At 33.8% G+C, this 21,859-nt stretch overlaps 2 protein-coding genes and 3 long non-coding RNA genes across 10 annotated transcripts; 2 read left to right on the forward strand and 3 right to left on the reverse strand.

Annotated features, from left to right (window-relative positions):
* Positions 1 to 123: 123 nt before the first annotated feature.
* On the reverse strand, positions 124 to 1,754 carry LOC103838135 (reticulon-like protein B3). Its single transcript, XM_009114554.3, has 5 exons — positions 1,477 to 1,754; positions 983 to 1,163; positions 759 to 900; positions 609 to 678; positions 124 to 511 (listed from the first exon to the last, which is right to left on the reverse strand). Exons 1-5 carry the CDS (start codon positions 1,658 to 1,660, stop codon positions 336 to 338), a joined length of 753 nt encoding a protein of 250 aa, XP_009112802.2. The 5' UTR covers positions 1,661 to 1,754; the 3' UTR covers positions 124 to 335.
* Positions 1,755 to 6,918: 5,164 nt separating this feature from the next.
* LOC103838133 lies at positions 6,919 to 9,426 on the reverse strand. 6 transcript variants are annotated; one of them, XR_004451178.1, is made up of 6 exons: positions 9,172 to 9,425; positions 8,489 to 8,717; positions 8,268 to 8,381; positions 8,158 to 8,193; positions 7,911 to 7,980; positions 6,919 to 7,810 (listed from the first exon to the last, which is right to left on the reverse strand). It is a non-coding gene; the product is annotated as an uncharacterized LOC103838133 (long non-coding RNA). The 6 variants fall into 6 exon arrangements; XR_627060.3 differs by having other exon boundaries at positions 6,919 to 7,321; positions 7,459 to 7,810; positions 8,489 to 9,424; XR_004451180.1 differs by having other exon boundaries at positions 7,911 to 7,968; positions 8,489 to 9,426.
* A 62-nt stretch (positions 9,427 to 9,488) lies between these two features.
* LOC117128049 lies at positions 9,489 to 13,336 on the forward strand. The gene is made up of 2 exons (XR_004451189.1): positions 9,489 to 11,289; positions 11,539 to 13,336. It is a non-coding gene; the product is annotated as an uncharacterized LOC117128049 (long non-coding RNA).
* On the reverse strand, positions 12,046 to 17,283 carry LOC117128047. The gene is made up of 2 exons (XR_004451187.1): positions 16,767 to 17,283; positions 12,046 to 14,209 (listed from the first exon to the last, which is right to left on the reverse strand). It is a non-coding gene; the product is annotated as an uncharacterized LOC117128047 (long non-coding RNA).
* Positions 17,284 to 18,591: 1,308 nt separating this feature from the next.
* Positions 18,592 to 20,702, forward strand: LOC103838132 (probable membrane-associated kinase regulator 2). The gene is made up of 2 exons (XM_009114553.3): positions 18,592 to 20,397; positions 20,469 to 20,702. The coding sequence occupies exons 1-2, from the start codon at positions 19,203 to 19,205 to the stop codon at positions 20,525 to 20,527; spliced, it is 1,254 nt and encodes a 417-aa protein (XP_009112801.1). The 5' UTR covers positions 18,592 to 19,202; the 3' UTR covers positions 20,528 to 20,702.
* The last annotated feature ends 1,157 nt before the right edge of the window (positions 20,703 to 21,859 follow it).

The raw sequence follows: 21,859 nt of genomic DNA on the forward strand, positions 1-21,859 counted from the left end.
GTAAAAGCTTTTTAATAATGTCAATCAGTTCAGAAAGTAATTTTGCAAACAAAAAACCTAGATGGACGAACTCCATTATGCCATCAAAAACTCTAATTTGGATTATTCAAATTCAAAGATCAATTACCATAACAGAGGAGGCGATGATATAAGCTCAAATTTAATATGGTTGTATAAAATTTGGTTAAACCCCCGAATAAAACCCACAAAGCAGATATTTGAGAGACTAAAAGGGTTTATTAACAAACACAGCTTCCAATACAAGTAAGAAAAACAATGCTTCGAGATTTATATATCAACCTGGAAGACTCTGATGAGAGAAACTTACACACTCACTAATCCTTCTTGTTGAAGGCTCCTCTGGGGATTTTGCTCATCACCTTGCTCAAAACCTTCTCATCAAGCACAGCGTATTGCTTCTTGATCTCCTTCATTGCCTTTTCACCAAAGTGATCTACTTTATCCTCATACTTTTCATAGAGCACAGGAATGGTGAAGAGAAGAACAGTTGCTGAAAGGAGAGGAAAAAAAAAAGAATTATAAGATATCAGAAACAAACACAAACACAAACAAGAGTGTTTTTATGTGATAAGGTTATGGATTGTTACCGATATAGATCAAGGTCAAGAAGTTGCATGAGCTACCAACTTTAGACAAAACCCACAACCCAGCAACAACCTGAAAAAAAAGATTAGTATACCAATGTTAAAAAAAACAAGAAACCAACAATCTAATGTTGAACAAAAAAAGGTATTTACCATAAGAAACTTCTTGAGATCTCTTCCTAATGCAATGTTCCTAAGAATAGTAAAACCACGATTGATTTCAATCCTTAGTCCAGAAGCAAGCTGGAGAACGACTTCCTCGGGGATGTGAACTTCAGGGATATGAGGAGGTTTCCTGTAAAATGCAAACAATCACCCTTTTAACACATCATTGAACATACAATACAATCTCAACACTCAGCCATTGTGAAACTTACTTGTGAATGAAGGTAGTAGCACTAGACCACAAGAACAACACTGCGAGAGCAAGAATCGAGACGTGGCCGAAGAGAGTGAGGAGGTTGTACTGAAGCAACTCGAATAAGATCCAGGAGAGAGTTGCAGCACCCAACACTCCTCCTGATACCTTCTTGTTCCTCCATAGGAATATGTCGGCAGCTGAATCAAAACAGTGAACCACAAAAAAATCAACAGATCTTCTCAGGTGTATAATATAAGATATTAATAAATATAACAAACCAAATCATTCTTCTATATACGTATTGTTTACTAAACACCATATCTAACAACAAACTCAAATCTACAGTAACGGTCAACTTAAGTAAGCATACAACAACGACTTCACATTCGGACAGATAGTTTCCAGATCCGACAAGAAAAACCAGCTAACAACGCTATACCTCAAAGTTCAGACCGAAGCGGAAACAGAAACCAAACAGTAGAAGAACAGGAGAAAGATAGAGATCCGTACGTTTTCCGCCACCGAAGACCTTGTGGACAGGCTTTTCTCTTCCGAAGAGGCGGAAGATCTTCGTCTTGATAGACGACGCTTTCTTCTCGTCATCTGAATCTGAAGAAGAAGAGCCATCATGACCATGGATCTTCTCAGCTATCTTCTCCATGATCGACTCCTCGTGTTTGTGCTCTTCCGCCATTGTAACTTAACTTCCTTGAAACCTCCGCAAAAACCCTAAAGACTCTTTCTGGTTCAGACGTGAATGAGTTTAGAAACGGAGATGAAATTATAAAGACTCTTCAGTCGCCTCTAAATAAGAGAGTTTGATACAGATTCAATCTCAACCGTCGATTTTATAACTCAATCTCAGCCGTTGGTTTTTCCGGGCAGGTACGGTCCACGTTGGTAATCAGTAGCTTACTTTCTAAAATAATTTAATTTGAAAAAAGTAGACAAACGACCGTTAAATTGTAGTTTCCAGTCCTAGATGTCTCCGTTAGCGAATCGTTTAAATGTCTCGACGTGGATAAGGTACAAGGGGAAGGGGTCAAAGAACAATATGTAAGCCATTCGATTTGGGCCTGTGAGGATTTTTAAGATAGGCCCAAAAAGTAAAGCCCAGATACCGTTACATGAGTTTCTAGTACCACGTATTTTTTTTATTTTTTTAACGCAAGTTAAACGGTGTAAATAATCAACTAATTAAACTAAAAATGTAGCAAAAGAATGCTATTTGGCTACGTTTTGATAGGGTTCGGGAGGCAACAAAGGACTATTATGCTTAAAAAAGAATGTGTATACCAAAAGAGGAAAGAGGATTTGACTTCAAAGATTTAGAAGTTTTCGATCAAGCTCTATTGGAAAAACAGGTGTGGAGGGAGGATAATGCAAAATCCGAACTGTCTTATGGTTCAGGGTGTTAGAGCAAGGTAATTTTCTGATGGTGATATACTAAAGGCTATTCTGGAAAAAAAAGTTTTCTTATGCATTGAAATCAATCCTTTATGGAAAGGATCTAATAGTTAAGGGAATAAGATACATCATTGGTGATGGACGGATGACTAATATGTGGACAGATCAATGGTTACCGTTGCATCCTCCAAGGCATTCGTGTGCTTTGGGAGAGATAAACCTTGATACAAAAGTCCCCACATTCCTAAATGATACCAAGAGTGGTTGGGATGTTGATAAGTTATGTGAAGCGGTGGTTAAAGACGATTTGAAGTTGATTTTGGAACTAAAAGTTAGTTCAAAAGCTCAACAAGACTTAATGTGATGGCATTGTAATGATAGTGGTATATACTCAGTCAAGTCGGGTATTGGTTAGCTACACATCTCCCAGATAATAACTATATCATTCCTACTCATGGAAATGCGTGCTTGAAATAGAAAGTGTGGAGAACAAAAAAAAATTCTAAAATAAAACAATTTCCATTGAGGCTTTTGTCCTGAAGTCTATCAACTGGGAATAATCTGAGAAGACGATGTATTACTGTAGATGGAATATGTAAAAAGTGTTATTTGGAGGAAGAAACAGAAGAACATCTTTTTCAACTGTATATATGCTAAGCGGATTTGGAGAGCATTAGGGTTAACTAACATAGTCATAGATAACAAAATGGAGGCTTGTTTGTTATTCTCATCTTCGGTTTCACTAAACCACTATCAAGAACTACCATATTGGATCCTATGAAGGATCTGAAAGAGTCGAAACAAGCTCATGTTTTAACATAAACAAATGCATTGGAGGAATGTACTGTTAGCTGCAAAGATGATGCGCTTTAAATGGAAGAAAATAGATATGCATTATGAAGAAAGAAATCAAAGCTGTAATAATAAGATATGAATGAGGCAAAGTTGGAAGGTTCCACCAGCACATTAAGCTAAACTAGAGATTTTCCCGGGCTACGCCCGGGTTATTTTTCTATATATTCAAGGGTGAGTTAGTGAAATAACCAAAACAAAAAAATAAAATTAAATTTGTAGAGAGATAGGAAGAGAAGAAAGGAGAGAGAATGAGATTTTGGTTACTTGGCAAATTTTAGTTTTTTTTTGTATGGTTATAGAGTGCGATTTCTGTATATTCAAATTAAATTTAGATTATTTATAATTTGTGTTTTTAATATATTTTTTCACTGATACTACTATATAAACTATTAGAAAATTTATATTTTTTGTATTGTTTTGGTAATAACAATTTTGAAATTATTGAAATTCATTTTTTTTTCAATATCAGAAAATACACATAACCTGGTACGCATGTTGAATATTTTTTAATTATTCTTATTTAAAATTCAATTGTTCCTTTTCTCGTTTATTATTTTTTCAAATGAAAATATGGTTAAACTACTATATAATTCACTTTATTTTAATATTAATATTAACCAATATGAATATTTAAATTTTAACTATTGATTATTGATTCTTTGCTACTAAAAAATCTATATAAATTTGTTCTTGTGTTAAAAGCAGTGGCGAAATGAATAGCAGCTGAAATCTAAGAGCAATGTACATTAAAAGAATCCTGAGATCATGTCAACTGTGTTTCTTTCCATGCAGCAAAAAAATTCAAAATAAAAATATCAAAAACATAATAATAGTATTCTCTAAGAGCTATTTGTATGTTTTGCCCTACAAAATCCAAACAGTTTTGTTATTTTTTTATAAGAAAAAAATCTTAACAATTTATTCATAGTCAATTTAATCAAGCATATTATTAATTTTAGAAATAAGTATATTTTCTTAGTTCAAACTATTCCGAAAGAAAATATAGAGTCTTAGCTCCGACTACATCTCTAACCACCCTTATGTTTGCTTTTATAATAGCATTTAGAAATACATTCACTCTAATCTAAAAGAATAGAGATTACTATTTTTTTCTATAAATAGAAACATAGGTAGAAATCCTATATTTTATACTCTATAAATAGAAATTGCTATTTTATAATTATACATTGGAGTAAGTTCCATTTCTGTTATAGACATCTAATATTCTGTAGATTAAAAATAGAAAATACATTAGAAATGGTCTCATTCACAATTAAAACATCTTTTTACATTTTTTTTTGACAGCATCTTTTTACAGTTTTCAATTCAACTTAGTTGGGGTTACAATCAGCCACTTTAACTTGAGGGCCTCATTATCTTTTTTTTTTTGAACAAATAGCGCCTCCTTATCTAGAACTTTGTTTCTTAGCTTATACTTACCATCCCTAATTCTTTTAATTAATGTTTTGTTTTTTTTTAGGTTTTGTCAACAGTTTAATTTTTATGATCATCCCCTATACATTATTTGAGAAGTGATTTTGCCATATGTCTTTCTACAATTATTTTCACAAAAATAATATGTCATGGTTACTAAAATTAATGACATGATTTATAACTTAATATGACATGGAAAATTACATTTAATGTTGAATTTATATTTTTTCGTAAACTTTTTAAAATATGATAACAATTCATATATTACATTTAATGTCGATTTATATTTTTGGATTTTTTTTAGAATATTGCAATAACTCATAAATCCTCATTAAAATAAATATATTCGAATAAGGCATTACAAATTTTGAAATATTATTTAATTATATATTTTTAAATTATACAATTGTATTACAAAAATGTATATAGATTTTTTTTAGAAAATTATAAAATTTAATCGTAAAATCATTAGTTTCTTATATATATACAAATTTTATAATTATGCAAACCTTTTTGCAAATTTATTTAATATATTTAATTAAAATAAATAGATAAAACCTTTCTATTAATTCTAAATATATACATGCATATTCTTAAATATAATTTAAAAAAACAAAATTATTTTATTTTATGTTATTTTTATGTTTAATTAAACAAAATTTATATCAAAATATTGATAAAAAAATAAAATTTACAGTATTAATAAAAAATTATTTTCAAATATAATTTATATTTGTCTGTTAAAAAATATTTTAAATTTCTACTGCACTTGGTGCAGGAAAACACCTAGCTTCTTATTCAAAGATATGTTTGCATTGTTTTAAATCTCGTCTAGATTAATAACTAAAAAGATAAATTTTCTCTTAAAATATTAAATTTATGCTACATCACATAATTTCTAATATTAAGACTCATATGTACTTATACAGATAGGATTATCATGTGCGTTGTGATTGATAGAACAAAGAGCAACACAAAAGGAATCTTCTTCCGGTAAAATATTTTTCGAGGCGCACCATTTAATATTGCTGCTTACATTCATGATTTCATAAGCATGCGCTTGGTGGGGAGAAGGTGATATTACATGATCTTCGGAATAATTAAGAGTAGTACCATTGCTTCTGACTCTAAATCCGATCCTACCCTCCCTAAATGAGATGACCCCTAGATGATTGACCCCCGAGAGCTACGTCCACCAGTTAGTTTGGAAGCAGCATCATAGTTTCTCTCCACCATTCCTTCAGTTTCAAAAGCTGCAGGAAAAATACTCGTGTAGCCCTTATATTATCCACATTCTGAATCTATCATGAACAGATTGTAAGATACAATACCTCTTAAATATTATGGAGGGGGTAATTTTTATTGTATATATGAATAATTTCAGTTTAAATATTATATGAGGGCTCAAGAAAATACATACACTTAATCCTTAAAAATTGATTATGAATATGTATATTTCTAAGTGGCTTTATGAAGTTTTTTAACATTGAACTTAGTTAATTTAATCAACACTTGGAATCATATTCAATCGTATATCTAATGTAAATCGTATTGAACTTAGTTTTTTAACATTGAACTTAGTTATTTTCATTGTTTTGTCTAACTAAATTTTCAATAATAAAACTTACCTTTTTAGGTGTTTCAAAAAAACTTGCTATTTTTATTATTAAAAGCTATGTATTACATAATGAGAAAAACGAATAAATAATGAACTAAAATAATTGTTAAAGATACACAAACTAAATTTTACTTTGGCTTTAGAAGTAATTTTTAAGGGTCTTAGAATATTATTTTTTGAGTTTTTTATTCAACCTGTTCTACATATATTTTGATTTACTCCACCTATATTTCAAATATGTATTGGAAATGTCTTAAGCTTGTGCTTAGAGTACAAATGCCACTCGGTCACCACCATTACGAAAGCATAACAAATATTTGAAAGTAATGCATGATCATTTACGAAAGCATAACAACAACTCTGTTATACATTTTTTTTCTAAGTATGTTATAAATTTTCAACACTTTTGAAATGTGCGTACATAGAGAGGGTGTTATCATGCCCAAAGCGTACATGTATGTACATATATTGTTAAATCTGTTAATGCTCCTGAAATGTTAGACGCACATTTTACTACATTGAACGTTCATTGGACACAGAAGAGCTCATATATGAATTACATCGTTTTTAATCCTTATTTAGATGTAGTATTTTTAATTTTGTTATGAAAATATGTGCTAGCATGTGAAGCCAATCTTATTGATTTAATGAGATGTGATAAATTTGATAAATAAGCATTTTATAGAGAGTTTCAAAACCATATCAAAATCCATTAGAGTACTCAAAAGTTAAAAAAAGAAGGAAAACAACATCGATACATAAGCATTATTCAAAAAGTATTGCATTCAGGTAATTCATCATCTTCACTTAAGCCACTCGTCCTTCTTGGTCACCTTGGTAGTTGCAATTGCTAGCCTTTTGGAGGTGAGCCCACTTGAAGATGTTCTCACAGTTGCTGATTTCCAACGATCTTACCACTTACGTCCACCTTTTGGAGGTGAGACCACTTGAAGATGTTCCCACAATCAATGTTCTCCCCTGTGTTAGTCTCTTTGTCGAAAAATATATTGCTCCCTGACGTGGCGTTCAAGAACAACCGTCCTGCAAAAAGAAAGCAATGATTTTTGTTCCAAGAAATATTATGTTCGTCCTACTAATCATAAAACAGAGAATAAGAGGAAGAGCAAGACACTAATATAGTGATTCTAATTTTAGTAAAAAATACACCTACAATTTACCTTCTTTAGTGGATCTTTGTCAAGGTCAATCTCATAAACATGTTCAAAACCAAACCCGAAGCAGTAGCAAGTAGATTCATGTAACCACAAAGAAAAATAAAGCTTGTTCCATCAGCCAATGCAAAGACTGTGTGTTAATGTTTATAAAATGAAGCTTGTACCTTATTTGTTAAATCCTTCTTCAGCGCTCTCGTTTCAGCAACCTATAACTCCCATCCGTCATTACCCCCAAGATGTTAAACTTTGGAATTGTACTTGTTCAATTTGTTGATGAGCTCCACATACTTAAATCTAAATCTGTTGTGCTCTGAACCATAAAAGATCTATTTCTATCATTCTCTTGTTCCTCCTACTTCAATACAGTTCAAAACAGCTTGTTAGAAGTCATCAAAGAGGCACTTGTTACAAATTGTAAAACGTAAACAAAATCAAAATTATTTATTACAGCTTACCTTAGAGCTTCGATCTGCACTGGGAAACATAGACTCGGCTGTCTTAAACTTCACAGCTCTACAACCATAACTTAACAGTGTTTTAAGAGAGCCAAAGACGAAGAAACTGTTAGAGATAATTGGCAAAAAAAAAGCAGAGTTTTTATTTAACTATGTGATCTCCCCTGTTGTAGGAAACTATTGTTATTAGTTAATGTCTAAGGCTCCTGTTTAATTGAAAAAAAAAAAACAGAATATATGAACGTACCATGATCTGAGCTGCCTGCGAGGAAGATGTCCGTCCCTGAAGCAGAATACTAAATGATCAGAACTGATTGGCTAAAAATGTACTACCAGAATCAGGCACAAGCCACACACCTCTGTTAGAAGTCATCTTAGGCTCTTGGCCCATACTGGAACAATGGCTTTAGCATTAATCCATCCGCAAACGTCCTCCAGAAGCGCACAACTTGTCTAGCAGCTGTTTTGATTCTGCTCTTTAGCATACAATATGAGTGATGACGTAACCTCAATTCCAATTACATTTAGTCAACATGCACAAAAAAGATTCAACTACTCTAAAACTGAGAAAATCTTACCATTTTAGCGATGACGCCTCTACAATCTTCATCAATTGCTCTCTTCATGACAGAGTAGTTTGTACTGGGTGGATCCATCCCAATGACGAAAGGTTAAAACCAACAGATTCCCCTTTCTTTAACCTGTTGATCGATGTCAGAGACAAACAGTTCTCTTGATTACATCTTCCTTCTGAGCCAAGCTGGTTCTTTTGTTCACTCTTCTCCTCCCTTGGCCAAAGCTCCTTCCCTGCAGCAACCGGTAAAAAGGAGATACCCAATAATCACAAAACTTATACCCAATCAAGTAATCAACAGGAAACTATTGCACACATCTCTTTCACGTTTTTAGCAAGATAATATACCAATCTCAAGCCATCTTAAGAATGTTTCCACAGAAATAATGTTTACTTTCTGGTTAAAACTTTAAAAAAACTGACATACCAAAAAGAAAATTTGCAACCATGTTCTCTAAGTGTAACTGAATAAAGCAAAAGGAAACAGCTAATACCTATAACTGAACAAACCACACACAAAGAGTAAAACTGCTTCTCATACAATGATTGATCAAGCAATAGACTCACAGAACACATAAAGCTCGAAACTTTCTGTTATCTGTTAACACACAAAGCTTATTCAACAAACCAACAAAACACACACAAAAGGTCAAAACTTTATATATACCGTTCAGTACGAAGTGATACCTTGAATCTACATGACTCTCCACATCCCATAGGAACGAACCAAACGTCACAGCCTCCAACACAAGCCTCTTCAGTCCCTTGAAACTGATCTGTATATGCTCGTCCTTGGACAGTTCATTCCATTTCCGCCGATAACGGGACCGGAAGAAGCACCGGTTTTGCCGTGTGTTTGGATCAGACATTGCGATCCAGCCGTTGCACCTCTGGATCTCACCGGATTTACAACGCCAGATGAGATGTCAGTTTTAGATACGGATTTGATCGGACTCTTCGATACAGCCGCTCTACCTGTGGATTTCATTGAGCCGTCGCCACCGGAAGAGACACCTATTTGAGAGACGGGCTTGTCGGAATTGGAGGTGTTCGCCGCATCATCGTTCCTCTTCAATGAGTCGGAGACGTCGGATACCTTCATCGCAATGAGCAGTTGAGAGGATAGAACAGTTTTAGATCCAAAAAACACATCGATCAAGAGCTCTATATAGAATCGCGGACGGAGAAAGCGATAACGATCTATTAATGAGATTTAAAGCTCGGAGGAGTGGGGGAAATTGATTGCCCGCGTTAAAGATCTGTGAAACGGAGAAGATGAAGAGAAAGTGGGATCGTTAGAACGAAGAAGAAAAGAAGTAGGGGATCGGAAAATCAATCAGGAGGCTTCACCGAAGCATGTGCTCTCCGGGTCTCAAATTCCAAACATTAACGGGCCGTGAGGATAACGGGCCGTGAGGATGAGAGGCCCAAATGCAGAGCGCAGCGTGTCTGACGTGGCTCAAGGATGGTTTCCTATTGGCTGATTATTTTTGAGGATGTGGAAGCATGAGGGGAGCCCTTATTCCCCTTTTAGTATTGTATTGATGCAACATGGATAAGTTTTTATTAACAACCAAACAGAGGCCAGAGCATGATGGGTGGTTCGGGATTCACAAGGGGCCTACATAGGAGCAGTTCAAGCTGTAGGAAGCAAGGTAACCAATCCGTTAGAGTCTCAACTGCAAGCTATTCTAATGGCTACATTGTTGGAGTTAAAAGCATCATACACTGATAATGGAAAGGATTGCAAGAGAGCTATGTATATTCTCAATCAGAGATCATTAACTTTTCCAGCATATAACTGGATACGAGAAATAAGGCAGTGGGTTCGCAAGTTTCAGAAAGTCCCATTCCAATAGATCAAAAGAGAATCAAACAAAGTGGGGGATAAGTTGGCTACACAAAACTATTATTGTTTTCACTATTATGTACCCACAGTAATTTTACGTCTTCTCCATGAAAACTATGTACTTTCACATTCTAATTAATATAAGTATGAAGTTATAAAAAAAGAAAAAACTAAAAGAATACATCACATTGAAAATATATTAAGTTTCTTTCTTTCTGAACTAAAACTAAAAATCTTAAAATGACATTTTTTGTGTGGGAGAATTTATTATAATGTTATCTATTAATTGTAGATTCCTATTTTGAATCTCACCTTTCTTATACCATAATAAATAATATTAATACATGAAATTATTTAAATATACATTTTGGGACCGATTTAACATTTTCCAGAACAATAGTATTATATGATTTCTCCTATAACATAAAACACATTAGTTTAAGGAAAAAAGTATGTAGCTAGCCGCTAGCCAAATCATCTCCAGGGCGTACTATTGATGTAGCATGCCAAACAATTTCCCGACAAAATCAGATTTTCCTAGGGTAGTAATATCCTTCTCGTGATTAACATGGTAAAAAGAGCATATCTTATACACCTCATAGTATAAGAATCTGAAATTATTTGGGATAATCATTTAATTAGAAAATAGGTAATATGCTTAATCATTGAGGTGGACGGAAATAGCTAGCTGCATTGAAGCGTTTTTCTTTGACCAATAATAAAAGATTTTGTCAAATTTGGTGTGTCAAAATTTGAACCAATGTCATTTCAATTATAAATGTTTATTGTTGATTGGTCTAACGATCTCACGTATAAATGTTATACTGTTATATACTGAAACATACACCGAAGTTTTCTTTTGCTGATAGAATTGAACTGTTTTGAATTATTTTTGTAATAGCTGTAAGCCTGTAAGTTATTTTAAAATATCCATTTATAATAATAACACATAATTTGTATTCCTTCCGTTTTTTAATATAAGTCATTTTAGAATTGTGCACATAGATTAAGAAATTATTAATTTTTATATTTTCTAAACAAAAACATCATTAATTATTTACCTAACCACAAATCAACCAATAATAAAATAGTATATTATCATTGGTTTAACATTAAGTGTTAATAAATTTTACATAGAAAACCGAAGACGTCATATAATTTGAAACATAAAAATTCCTCTAAAACGACTTATATAAAAAACGGAGGGAGTATATTTCTTTTTTTTTCTGCATGTTTCTAAGCAACATAAGACCATAAACACATACCGAGATGTTCCACATAACAATGTTTTACAACTTAAAATTATTAGTAAGTACTAATTTTTTTTCATTTCGATCCAATTTATTTCATTTACCAATCTGAGTTGCTTCCAAAATAAAGATATACAAAAATTGTTTATTTTGTCTGTTTATATCCGATAATACCTCTAGTACATGAATGGGACTTTTCAATCTCACTCATAATTGATCCAAATATGTTTTTCGACACAGCTCTCTATACACTCCTTCATAGGCTAATTCTGCAAAATTACTATGTATATTAATCACAATAAAAAAACTTACTTTATACTTGGAGGAATCCACTAAAGCTGAATTTCAGGAAGCCCTATAAAACAACAAGAGAGTAGCTTCTTTGACTTGCTTTTGAAAGTGCGTTGTCCTTTTGAATTTGATAATGCGAAAGGAAAAAAAAACATTTTTTTTTTTTTTTTTTGCTAAATCGTAAATGTCATTGAAAACAATGAAGGTTTGATTACATGTTAATGCAACCTAATTTACTTTTCAGCCATTCTGAAAGCTTAGAGGTGCAAAAAAGTTTAAAAAAACTCCTAAACCCCAAAGAGATTATGATCAGTCCTAACCAAACAATGGAAGCTTGAACATAATACCAAAACAGAACTAAAGACTAACAGTTTAATCTCCCCATCCCAAGCACTTCTCAAATCAAAGGAGCAACCTGAGACTGCGAGAGTAAAGCCATGAGAAGTGTTTAGTCAGGTCTCACCGAGGTGGCTCGCAGCAGGCATCGACGGTGACAGCTGGCTCCCATCCCGGAGCTCCGCTGGAGGAGGACACTGGCCAACAAAACTCAAGCTTTCTCGGTGTTAGCTAAGGTGTAAACCTGACTTCGACGCCATTTACAATAAAGCACACGTTGCGGTCAAGCGCAGGCGGTCTGTTTGGCTCCCTATCCGGCTGCGCGACACAATGGGTACAACATCAACTTCAGGGCACACTGAATCTAGAAATCGGAGCTTAGGAGGATGGAATTGACGAATAGAAGAAGCGATTAAACTCCTTGAAAACAGACGGCTCATGGTAGAAAAAGGCTACTCCTTGAAGCAGGTGACATCGTGACTAGGGTTGTCCTCAAGACCTCAGTGAACAACATCGGTAGCAAGAAGAAGTTACCAAACTTGAACCAGAGACCACCATGGTTGTTGTCTTTCGAACTAAAGAAAGAGGTCCTCGATGGCTTACCTCATAGCCATCTTTCACTCAAAGAGAGGAGAAGCTCTACGGAGACCCTTGGAGAGACTTGATAGAGAAGCCGACTGGAGCGAGATGTAGAGGCTGAAACGACGACGGCAGCGACGCGTCTGGTGTTCCGGCTGTATCGGATCTCAAAGTTGACCCAACTTCGAGCACAAACGGCGACTAACAGGAGACCCAAGGGCCAGCCCTAAGATAACCCCGACTCTTCTTGCCTCGCCGGAGCTCCAGAGGAACCAAAGACGACTTTGAATCCGACTATCCGGTGGAGGAAACCAACAGATCCAGAGGCGCCAAGCAAAGCGGCAAACCGAGCGGAGAACAACGAAGGGAAGAGGTGGAGATGGACACAGCGGGAGATTGTATGGCCCTCTCGCAGCACCAGATGGCGCCGGAGAGGCTAGGGGAGAGCGACGATTTGGATCGAGGAGATTAGGTTTCGAGAGAGATAATTGGGGGCGCGTTGGGTGGACGCGCCGATTTAAAAAAAAAAAAAAAAAAAAAAAAAAAAGTAACGATATAAACTAGTTGGAAAAAAACATTTTTTTGTTTCGAAGAGTGCGTCGCATTAACTAGTTGAAAAACCAAACTCCATATAAACTTATTAAATGAACCATTGAATAAACTTCAACTAGAAACGATTTGTTTATCGTTGAAACATAAAATATATTAATGAAGTATTAATGAAAATGAACTGATCCCATGAATCATTTTAAATGAACTGGAAATAATGAAGTAGAAAGAAAGAAGTAACGATATTCATTCGAATTTACATACTACTAGGATAACTTGAGGCCCACTAAAGAAGAATGATAATGGGACTTTAGGGTCCACATCTAATGAATCTGATTGTATCATATTTTCGCCGAATAATGATTATGTTAATAATACGTCTCGGAACTACAAACTTTACACATATAGTGCATATTTACAAATCATATAAAACATTATCCAGATTCGTTCGGAATAAGTTTCGTTTAAAAATAGTTTTACGCAACACCATCGCTTTTGTCGATATAACATTAAAGAGAGAGAGCTATACATATATGTAACACAATCTCGTAAAACTGAAAACTCAACTGGCTGGAGAATATGTAGTGTAAGCGAATAAAGACAGACGGTTCAAATAAAAATAAATAGTGTTTAGTAACTATAAAGATACCACGATAAGAATTAAACGGTGCCTTAAAATTTACCGAGTATAAAGTGTATATGAGAATCTCAAATGACTGAAATAATTTTTTTTTTTTGTGACAAATTTTTAGATACGGGGACAATAGTATAAAATGATAATACATGCAAAAATGGAGCTTAGAGCTTTAGCTTTAGACAAAATAAAATTACAGGACAATTTAAAAGACAAAGATTTCAAGCTCAGTCATCGCTAATCTATTATATTATAGGAGAGTTTCTCTCCTCCTGATGTGACACGTCAGCGGTCTGTGGGTCCCACTTTTTAAAAGCGTGAAAAAATGTCAAATGTGTTGTTCGAACCCGGGCTATTGAGATATAAGCAACCACAACTATACCATTACACTAAAGGATACTTTGTACATTAATGGTCGAAACTAATATATATTATAAAGGTAGGAAACTAATATAACATTGTGGACCCCACCTTTTTTTTTAATTGATGAATAATGAATGGACTTCGACAAAAAAATTATATAATAGGAGAGTTTCTCTCCTCCTGATGTGACACGTCAGCGGTCTGTGGGTCCCACTTTTTAAAAGCGTAAAAAAATGTCAAATGTGTAGTTCGAACCCGGGCTATTGAGATATAAGCAACCACAACTATACCATTGCACTAAAGGATACTTTGTACATTAATGGTCGAAACTAATATATATTATAAAGGTAGGAAACTAATATAACATTGTGGACCCCACCTTTTTTTTTTAATTGATGGATAATGAATGAACTTCGACAAAAAAATGGGCTTTGGGCTTATTGATTTTCTGTTTATTAGGTTTTGTATCTGTCCAAAGTGGTGAAACGGACAAAGCTAAGAAGATTAGGGAAGCCGCCATCTTCACCATCTCTTTCGTCGCTTGTGATTCCCCTTTCGGCAATCAGCTATTATGGCCGATCTTTAAGGCTCTACGCACGTTTTGCGCCTACCAAACGCTTAGTTTCTCCTCTAACGCCTTCAGAGCTCTCATATATATAGAATCCCTCGAGGTAAAAGCTCCATCTTGTCTCAAACTTTTCTTTCTCAGTTTTCCGATCGCTTTACTTTCTCATATCCGTCACGAAAATGACTTATCCAGCTGCTCCAGCCGCTTCAGCCGTCGTTCCCTACTCCACCTTCAACTCTCTCCGCCTTGGAAGGTCCACTCAGTCCATTGTTGGTCGGCTCATCCGATTCTAGGATTTCAGGAACATTAACAAGAATGGAGAGTTTATGGACATCACCATTCTCCTCCTTGATGAACTGGTGATGATTGTTTCTAACTTATTTTTTATCACTTTAACTCTGCTTTGCTTATTCTTAGTTCATATATGAAACGTGTCTTCATCTTTTTGTTTTGGTTTTGTCTATGGGTTTTTTTATGAACAACTAGTGATTTTTTTCTGTTTTTCTTACAGGATTCTGTGATCTACGGTTTCATCCATGCAATCTCCAAACAAAACAGGAAAACTAAATGAATTATGTTTTTAGCAACCGAATCTAAAAGAAATAAAAAACATCTTACTTAACAAATTAAAACCTTTTCCTTTGCAGATTCCGACGACGACGAAGCACCCGAGGACCAACGACAATGGAATGATGCGGACGAAGCCTAACTGATGTAAGTAAACTCCTCTTCAATAACACATCACACTATTATCGCTCCCCCAATCTCACAAAGTTAAGCTCTAATCATGCCAGGGATCCCACAGGTGATGCTGTCCCGACGACGGAGAAAAAAAAATAAAGATAACCTACCGTTTTTTTTATTTTCAGTTTTTAAGTTCAAATCATGTTTTAGACATAGAGCCCAATATAATTTGAGCCCAAACATTTTAAACCCACAATTACTTTTCATAATGTAAAAACGTCAACCTTCATTTATGTTTTGTTAAACTATTTTAATCTTTATGTTTTGTTAAACTATTTCATACAGGGGGCAGATCTCCTTAGACGGGGAGCCACTCGCCACGATGCTTCCAGTTTCACCATTCTTGAAACTCTTATGAACCACAAAGCCAATATAAGAGCTATGTTTCAATCCAACGGCTGGATTTTGTCACAGACCACCGCTAAGCCTGAAGAGGGAAGAGAAGTGGAGTGATGCGTTTTGAAAGATGGTTACTTGGAGTTTACAAGATGAAGATAGAACCCGTGACGAGGAAGACGAGGAGAAGTGTTACTTGGAATATCCTAACGTTGAGGATGTAGACAATGTGTGATCTTAGCGATGAAGATTAGTGTAGCTTTAATATATGCTACTACGGTCCTTGAGCTCCCTAACAAGTACTAGCAAACAATGTGTATTTTAAAAAAATAAAATAATTTTGTAATGCAAGTAGTTTGAAACTTTGAGTATTAATTCAAACAACGGATATATACAGAGTTGATAACTTGATATGGACCCCCAAATAAATTGGTGCTGCGCTGTCACAATATCTGTCTTTTTAATTTCATATACCTGACGTAAGCTTCTTCATCTTCTTCTCTTTCCCTTTCCGTTGTTCCACATTCTCTATTTCATGTTTAGGCATTTTTTACATTCTCTATATTTTACCTTAATTATACTTTTTGAATTTTCCTTCCTTTTTGGGAGATGTCTCTAACTTGAGTTAATCGTCAAAAGCTAGGATTAATTTTGTTGTCTTACTTCCGATAAATTTTATTCTTTAATTTGCACAAATCTTAAATAACACCAACATCCCGTAAATCATACTGCTCCACCGATATCCAAAATAACCAGTTCCGCGCTTGCGCAGGATCTCAGCACCTAGTAAATTACAGTAAGTTCGTTGACACAAATTACGTTAGCTCTGTCTATAAACGTGCAGTAGTTGTTTTATTTGAAGCAGTGAAAAAACAAAGTTATTACTGTATTGTTTATTATGGATGTGTACTATGCAGATGGAGTAGAAAATAAAAGAGTACGTATACATACTTTAATGATATCTGACCTTTTGGTCTGACTGTCCCAGTCTGAAAGTCACGTGACTGACCTGCTCCCTACGCTTAACAACTCACTCGCTTCACAACGCAAATCTTGACCACGTTTTTTCTCTTATTCATCATCTCTATCGGCTCTGCTTCTTTGTGAAAAAGTGAAATACAAAGATAATTTTACACTATAAAACATTTTTTTCAGAAAAATGTAAAACATGTTATTCTTCTTTTTATTTATGCGAAAGTGACATTCGTTTTTATTAAAATTAATTTAGAAACGAAAAACAACATCCGAAGTCTTTGTTTTCTTATATTCTAATGCTCAACTCTCAAAAATTTACAAGCATCATGTTTTTTTTTTGAAAAATATCCAGTTCTTCCTACAAGCATCATGTTATAATAAACATGTTGTGATGTTTCAAAAAAAAAAAGAAGCATGTTGTGAATAAAATAACCATAGTATAGTATTTAACATAAAATTAACTAATCTATTCTATTAAAATAAAAGTCATGATTTTTTTAATGTGTATATCTTTAATTAGGACCATCTTTTAATTTTTATTAAATGTATTTTATCAAAACTAATAACACATAAAAAATTTGAACTCCTTTAATCATAATATTTTTTTATATATTTTTATTTTAAATATAAAAATATATATTTTCAAAAATCTAGCAGATCATTTTGAAAAAACTTTAACAAGATCTTAATTTTCAAAAATTATATGTAAATATTTTCACTAATTTCGTAATTAGTTTTGAAATATTATTATACATTAATATATTTATAAATTAAGAATAAAAACTCTATCCTATTTTTATCTATTACATAATTATAATCAATCATATTAAAATAAAATTATAATATTAAGATAAATATAGTCAAATTATCTTAAATTAAAAAATCTATATATAAATTATTTTCATAATTGTAAATATTTTTCTTCAAAAATATAATACGTTGATAAGATGGATAAACATTAAGAAACTATATAATACATGTATAAAAATTAACATAAAATATTGGTAACTACTTTAATCATGATATCTTTTCATTATATATATATATATATATATATTTAAAAATTATTCTAAAAATTTTGTTGATAAATATTTTAACAATATTTTAATTTTCAAAAAGTTTATGTAAATATTTCACCAATTTTGTAATTAACAATAAATATTATTTTGCATTAATATATAATCAATTATTGTTTATAAAATGAAAAACAAAATTGTCTTTTTTATTTATTTTATAATAATAATTAATCATGTCAAAATAAAATTATTATATTGAACTAAAAATGATAATTTTATATTAAATTGATAAATTTATAAATTCATAAATTCATAAATATAAAATATTCATGTTAAAAATATACGATAAAAACGATTTAACATTAGCAAAATATAAAATATATGTATAAAATTAAGATTTTTCTATATATAACAATATATTATCTAAAATGAATAAAAGCAAAAAATACTGCTAAACGAAAATTCAGCTTTAAAAAATGGATCATAATTTAACATGAATTAAATATAAAATAATTTTCAAATATATTTTTCATACATATATTAATTTTTTAATAACTAAATATAAAAACAATAAAATAAATATATAATGAAAAGGCTATAAATATATACAACAGTTTTAAACAATTTATTAACTACAACATATAAACAATAAAATAAAAAAAATATTGTATCTGAAATAATTATATAAACATTTAAATATATAATTAACTTTTGAAAACTGTATACAACTAATAATATAAAATAAATATTTACGTATATAAAACTGAAAATAAGCACCAAAACTGAAAACAAACATCCGCACAGATCTTATTATTTAAAACAGTAAAACCTTGGAGCGTTAATTAGCAATGCATAAGTGTTCAACTTTTCTTGTAATAAAAAAAACATTGTTTTTGGTTATAGTTATTTCATAAATTTGTCAAATAGCAATGCAATTAAAAGCTGTCGTTAAAAAAAAGCAATGCAATTAAAACAAAAATATCGAATACTAAATAAATTTAATGGTTTCATAGAAAAAGAAGGATAAAATAAATAAATTATTAATGTTAGTGATTATTTACCACTTTAGCATTTATAGCTTTCACTCTTGTCTTCCAAGCTCCCACCGTAAACCCTTCTTTTCTTCTCAAACTTTTGCAGCAGAAAGAAAGTAAAAGGAGAAAAAACCTTACAAAGCTTTAAAAAAACGCAGCGTTTTGAAAGGCTGACGATTCTGGCTTTCCCTACCATGGAAGCTTTCAGTCTCCTCAACTACTGGAAGAACAATGGTGGCGGTGGTGTTTCCTCCGGCCTTAGCTTCCTCCCTCCTCAGTCCTCCGACTCTTCTTGCTGTTACTCCGGCGAACCCACCACCATTGTCACCTCCGTCTCTGTCACGGAAACCGAGGAAGAAGATGCCGGAGACGACGAAGGACCCTTCTTTGATCTCAAGTTCGCTCTTCCTGTTGAAGAAGAAGAAGAAAGCGAAGAACACGGAGATGAAGTTTCCGAAGACGACGTCGGAGGAGGTAAAAGCGGAGAGGGAGATTCCGACTGTACCGAGGGTGGTTGTGAGTACAAGTTCACGCTCTCGTCGTGTTCCGGCGGAGAAGATCAAGACCTTATAGTCTCTCCTTCCGGCGACGTTTACTTAAAGGGACAGATCGTGGAGGAGGTTGAACCACCGTCTACGGGAACAGAGCAGACGTGCTCCGTCAAAGCTCCGGCGGCGCAGTTATCGGCGTCTATTTTGAAATCAGCTACTAAGCTTCGTGTGTTCATGCTCGGCATGAAGAAGTCGAAGCTACTCCAGGCGAAATCTGGAGACTTAGACAAGCAAACTCCTCCTCCACCTCCTCCGTCGCAACCACCGTCTCAGTCGCCGGAGTCTCAACTGAAAAGTACCGTTACGGTGAGTTTAAAACCGGAAGAAGTGCCAATAGTCTCTCTCTTCACGAGAGATAACAGCTCAAGAAACTCCTCATCGTCGTCCTCTTCTCCGTCCACCACGAAGAGGCAAAACGGCAGCGAGCCCGTCGTTTCGGAAGAGAACCGGTTCGTGATGATGCAAAAGTATCTGAAGAAAGTGAAGCCTCTTTACGTCAGAGTTTCGCGTCGTTACGGCGAGAAGTTGAAGCACTCCGGCCCGTTAAGCTTGGACTCCTCCGCTCCGGCGAGTATACCCGCGGCGGAGAAAGCGGGGTCTCCGGTGAAGAAGGCTCATAAGCCGGGAAACATAAACATCAACATTCCGGCGGGTTTTAAAGTAGTGAGGAAGCACCTCGGTAAAAGCAGATCCTCTTCCTCGACGACGACGACTCCGCCGGCGGCGACTGTTACGACGCCGTCTGAGTCAAGGAGACGTGACGACTCGCTTCTGCAGCAGCAAGATAGCATTCAAAGCGCTATTTTACACTGCAAAAGATCTTTCAATTCCTCTCGAGGTATCTCCATTTACATTTTCTTCTTCTGAATTTCATTAATTATATGATTATTTTAATTTTTTTTCTTTCAGATAAAGATCCGTCGGTGTTACCAAGATCGGTAAGTGATTCATCCTCTTACGATAAATGAGACAATCGTGGATCTTTTTCTCGCATAATAATTATGTTTATTGTAAATACTAGTATATTTTTAGCTTTGTACTTTGGTAAGAGTGGTAGCAGCTATGTTTGGTCATGTAGTGATGATGACTAATGAAACTTTGGAACATCAAAAGCTTATGAAGAAGAAAAATAGACTTCTTCTTCTTCCTTTTGTTTTGCATCATCTTTTTGGGGGTTAAGGGACAATAACTTGAAATAGATACACACACAAAAACATACTTTATAGTTTATGTGAAATTAGTTTGATTGATGTGTTAATCGTTATGCCATATTATCATATGGCTTATAGACAATTGTGGGTGTTGTCTAAAATATTAGACAAAAAGCAGTTAGTTAAAGAGAGGGCAAAAGATGCTAAACAAGTCATTTACTTTTGAATTTATTTCATTTCTTTCGTTTTTACTGTGTTAATGGTATATTAGTAAATATGGAATGACGGAAAGAGAAGTAAATGCGAGGCTTTATTGACATGTGAGATGGTGAAAGTTGAGACAAAAACAGTGAAAAAACAGATTTACTTTCCCTTTTCCTTTGTCGATGCGATGTTCTCTTTTCTTTTTGTTCGTAAGTGGTAAAAATATAAGGAAGAAACAACGACAAAAAAAAAGAAGGAAGAAACAACGAATCCATAATTCTCGCACAAAAAAATTCATAAATTTCAATTTCCCGTAAAAATATAGCTTCCTATATAACAGACTCGGACAAATAATAATAAAAATAATTTAGAATAATATTGCTCTGACTCTGATTTCAAATTCATCAGTTACAAAATCATCATGTGTGCACACGGGTTACAAAATGCATGTCGATTATTTCTTCGAGTTGTAACATTCAATGCTTAGTAGCCAAAAATCAATGTTGTATTGTACTTATGTTATAAAACGACAAGTAACGTATATAAAGGATTTTTAAAATATATTTTTCCTGTGCCCAGATTGAGTAAGATAGCCCAAGCCCAGTTTTGTCCAAATTTCTGTGAGGTTCAAAACAGAATTGAAATATAGATTAACCGTATCGAAGCTATTGGAGAAAGGAATCCAAATCAAGTTTCATTTCAAAAGCGTTTTGATATTGTTTTCATACCAAACCCGCCGGAAGCGAACCAACCCGCTTTTCTGAATGCATGGATGGACCGGCATGTGGTGGTTGCAAAGCTTGTTTAACTCGTTTTAACGATATTCTAAATCCGATCCATCTCATACGACCAATATATTAAACCGGCATTTGTGCCGGTACAGTATATGAGCTAATCAGTAGATGTATATGAGCTAATCAGTAGATGTAATGTGATGTGTATATG

The sequence above is a fragment of the Brassica rapa genome, chromosome A09 (genome assembly GCF_000309985.2).
Source record: "Brassica rapa cultivar Chiifu-401-42 chromosome A09, CAAS_Brap_v3.01, whole genome shotgun sequence".
NCBI classification, from domain to species: Eukaryota; Viridiplantae; Streptophyta; class Magnoliopsida; order Brassicales; family Brassicaceae; genus Brassica; species Brassica rapa.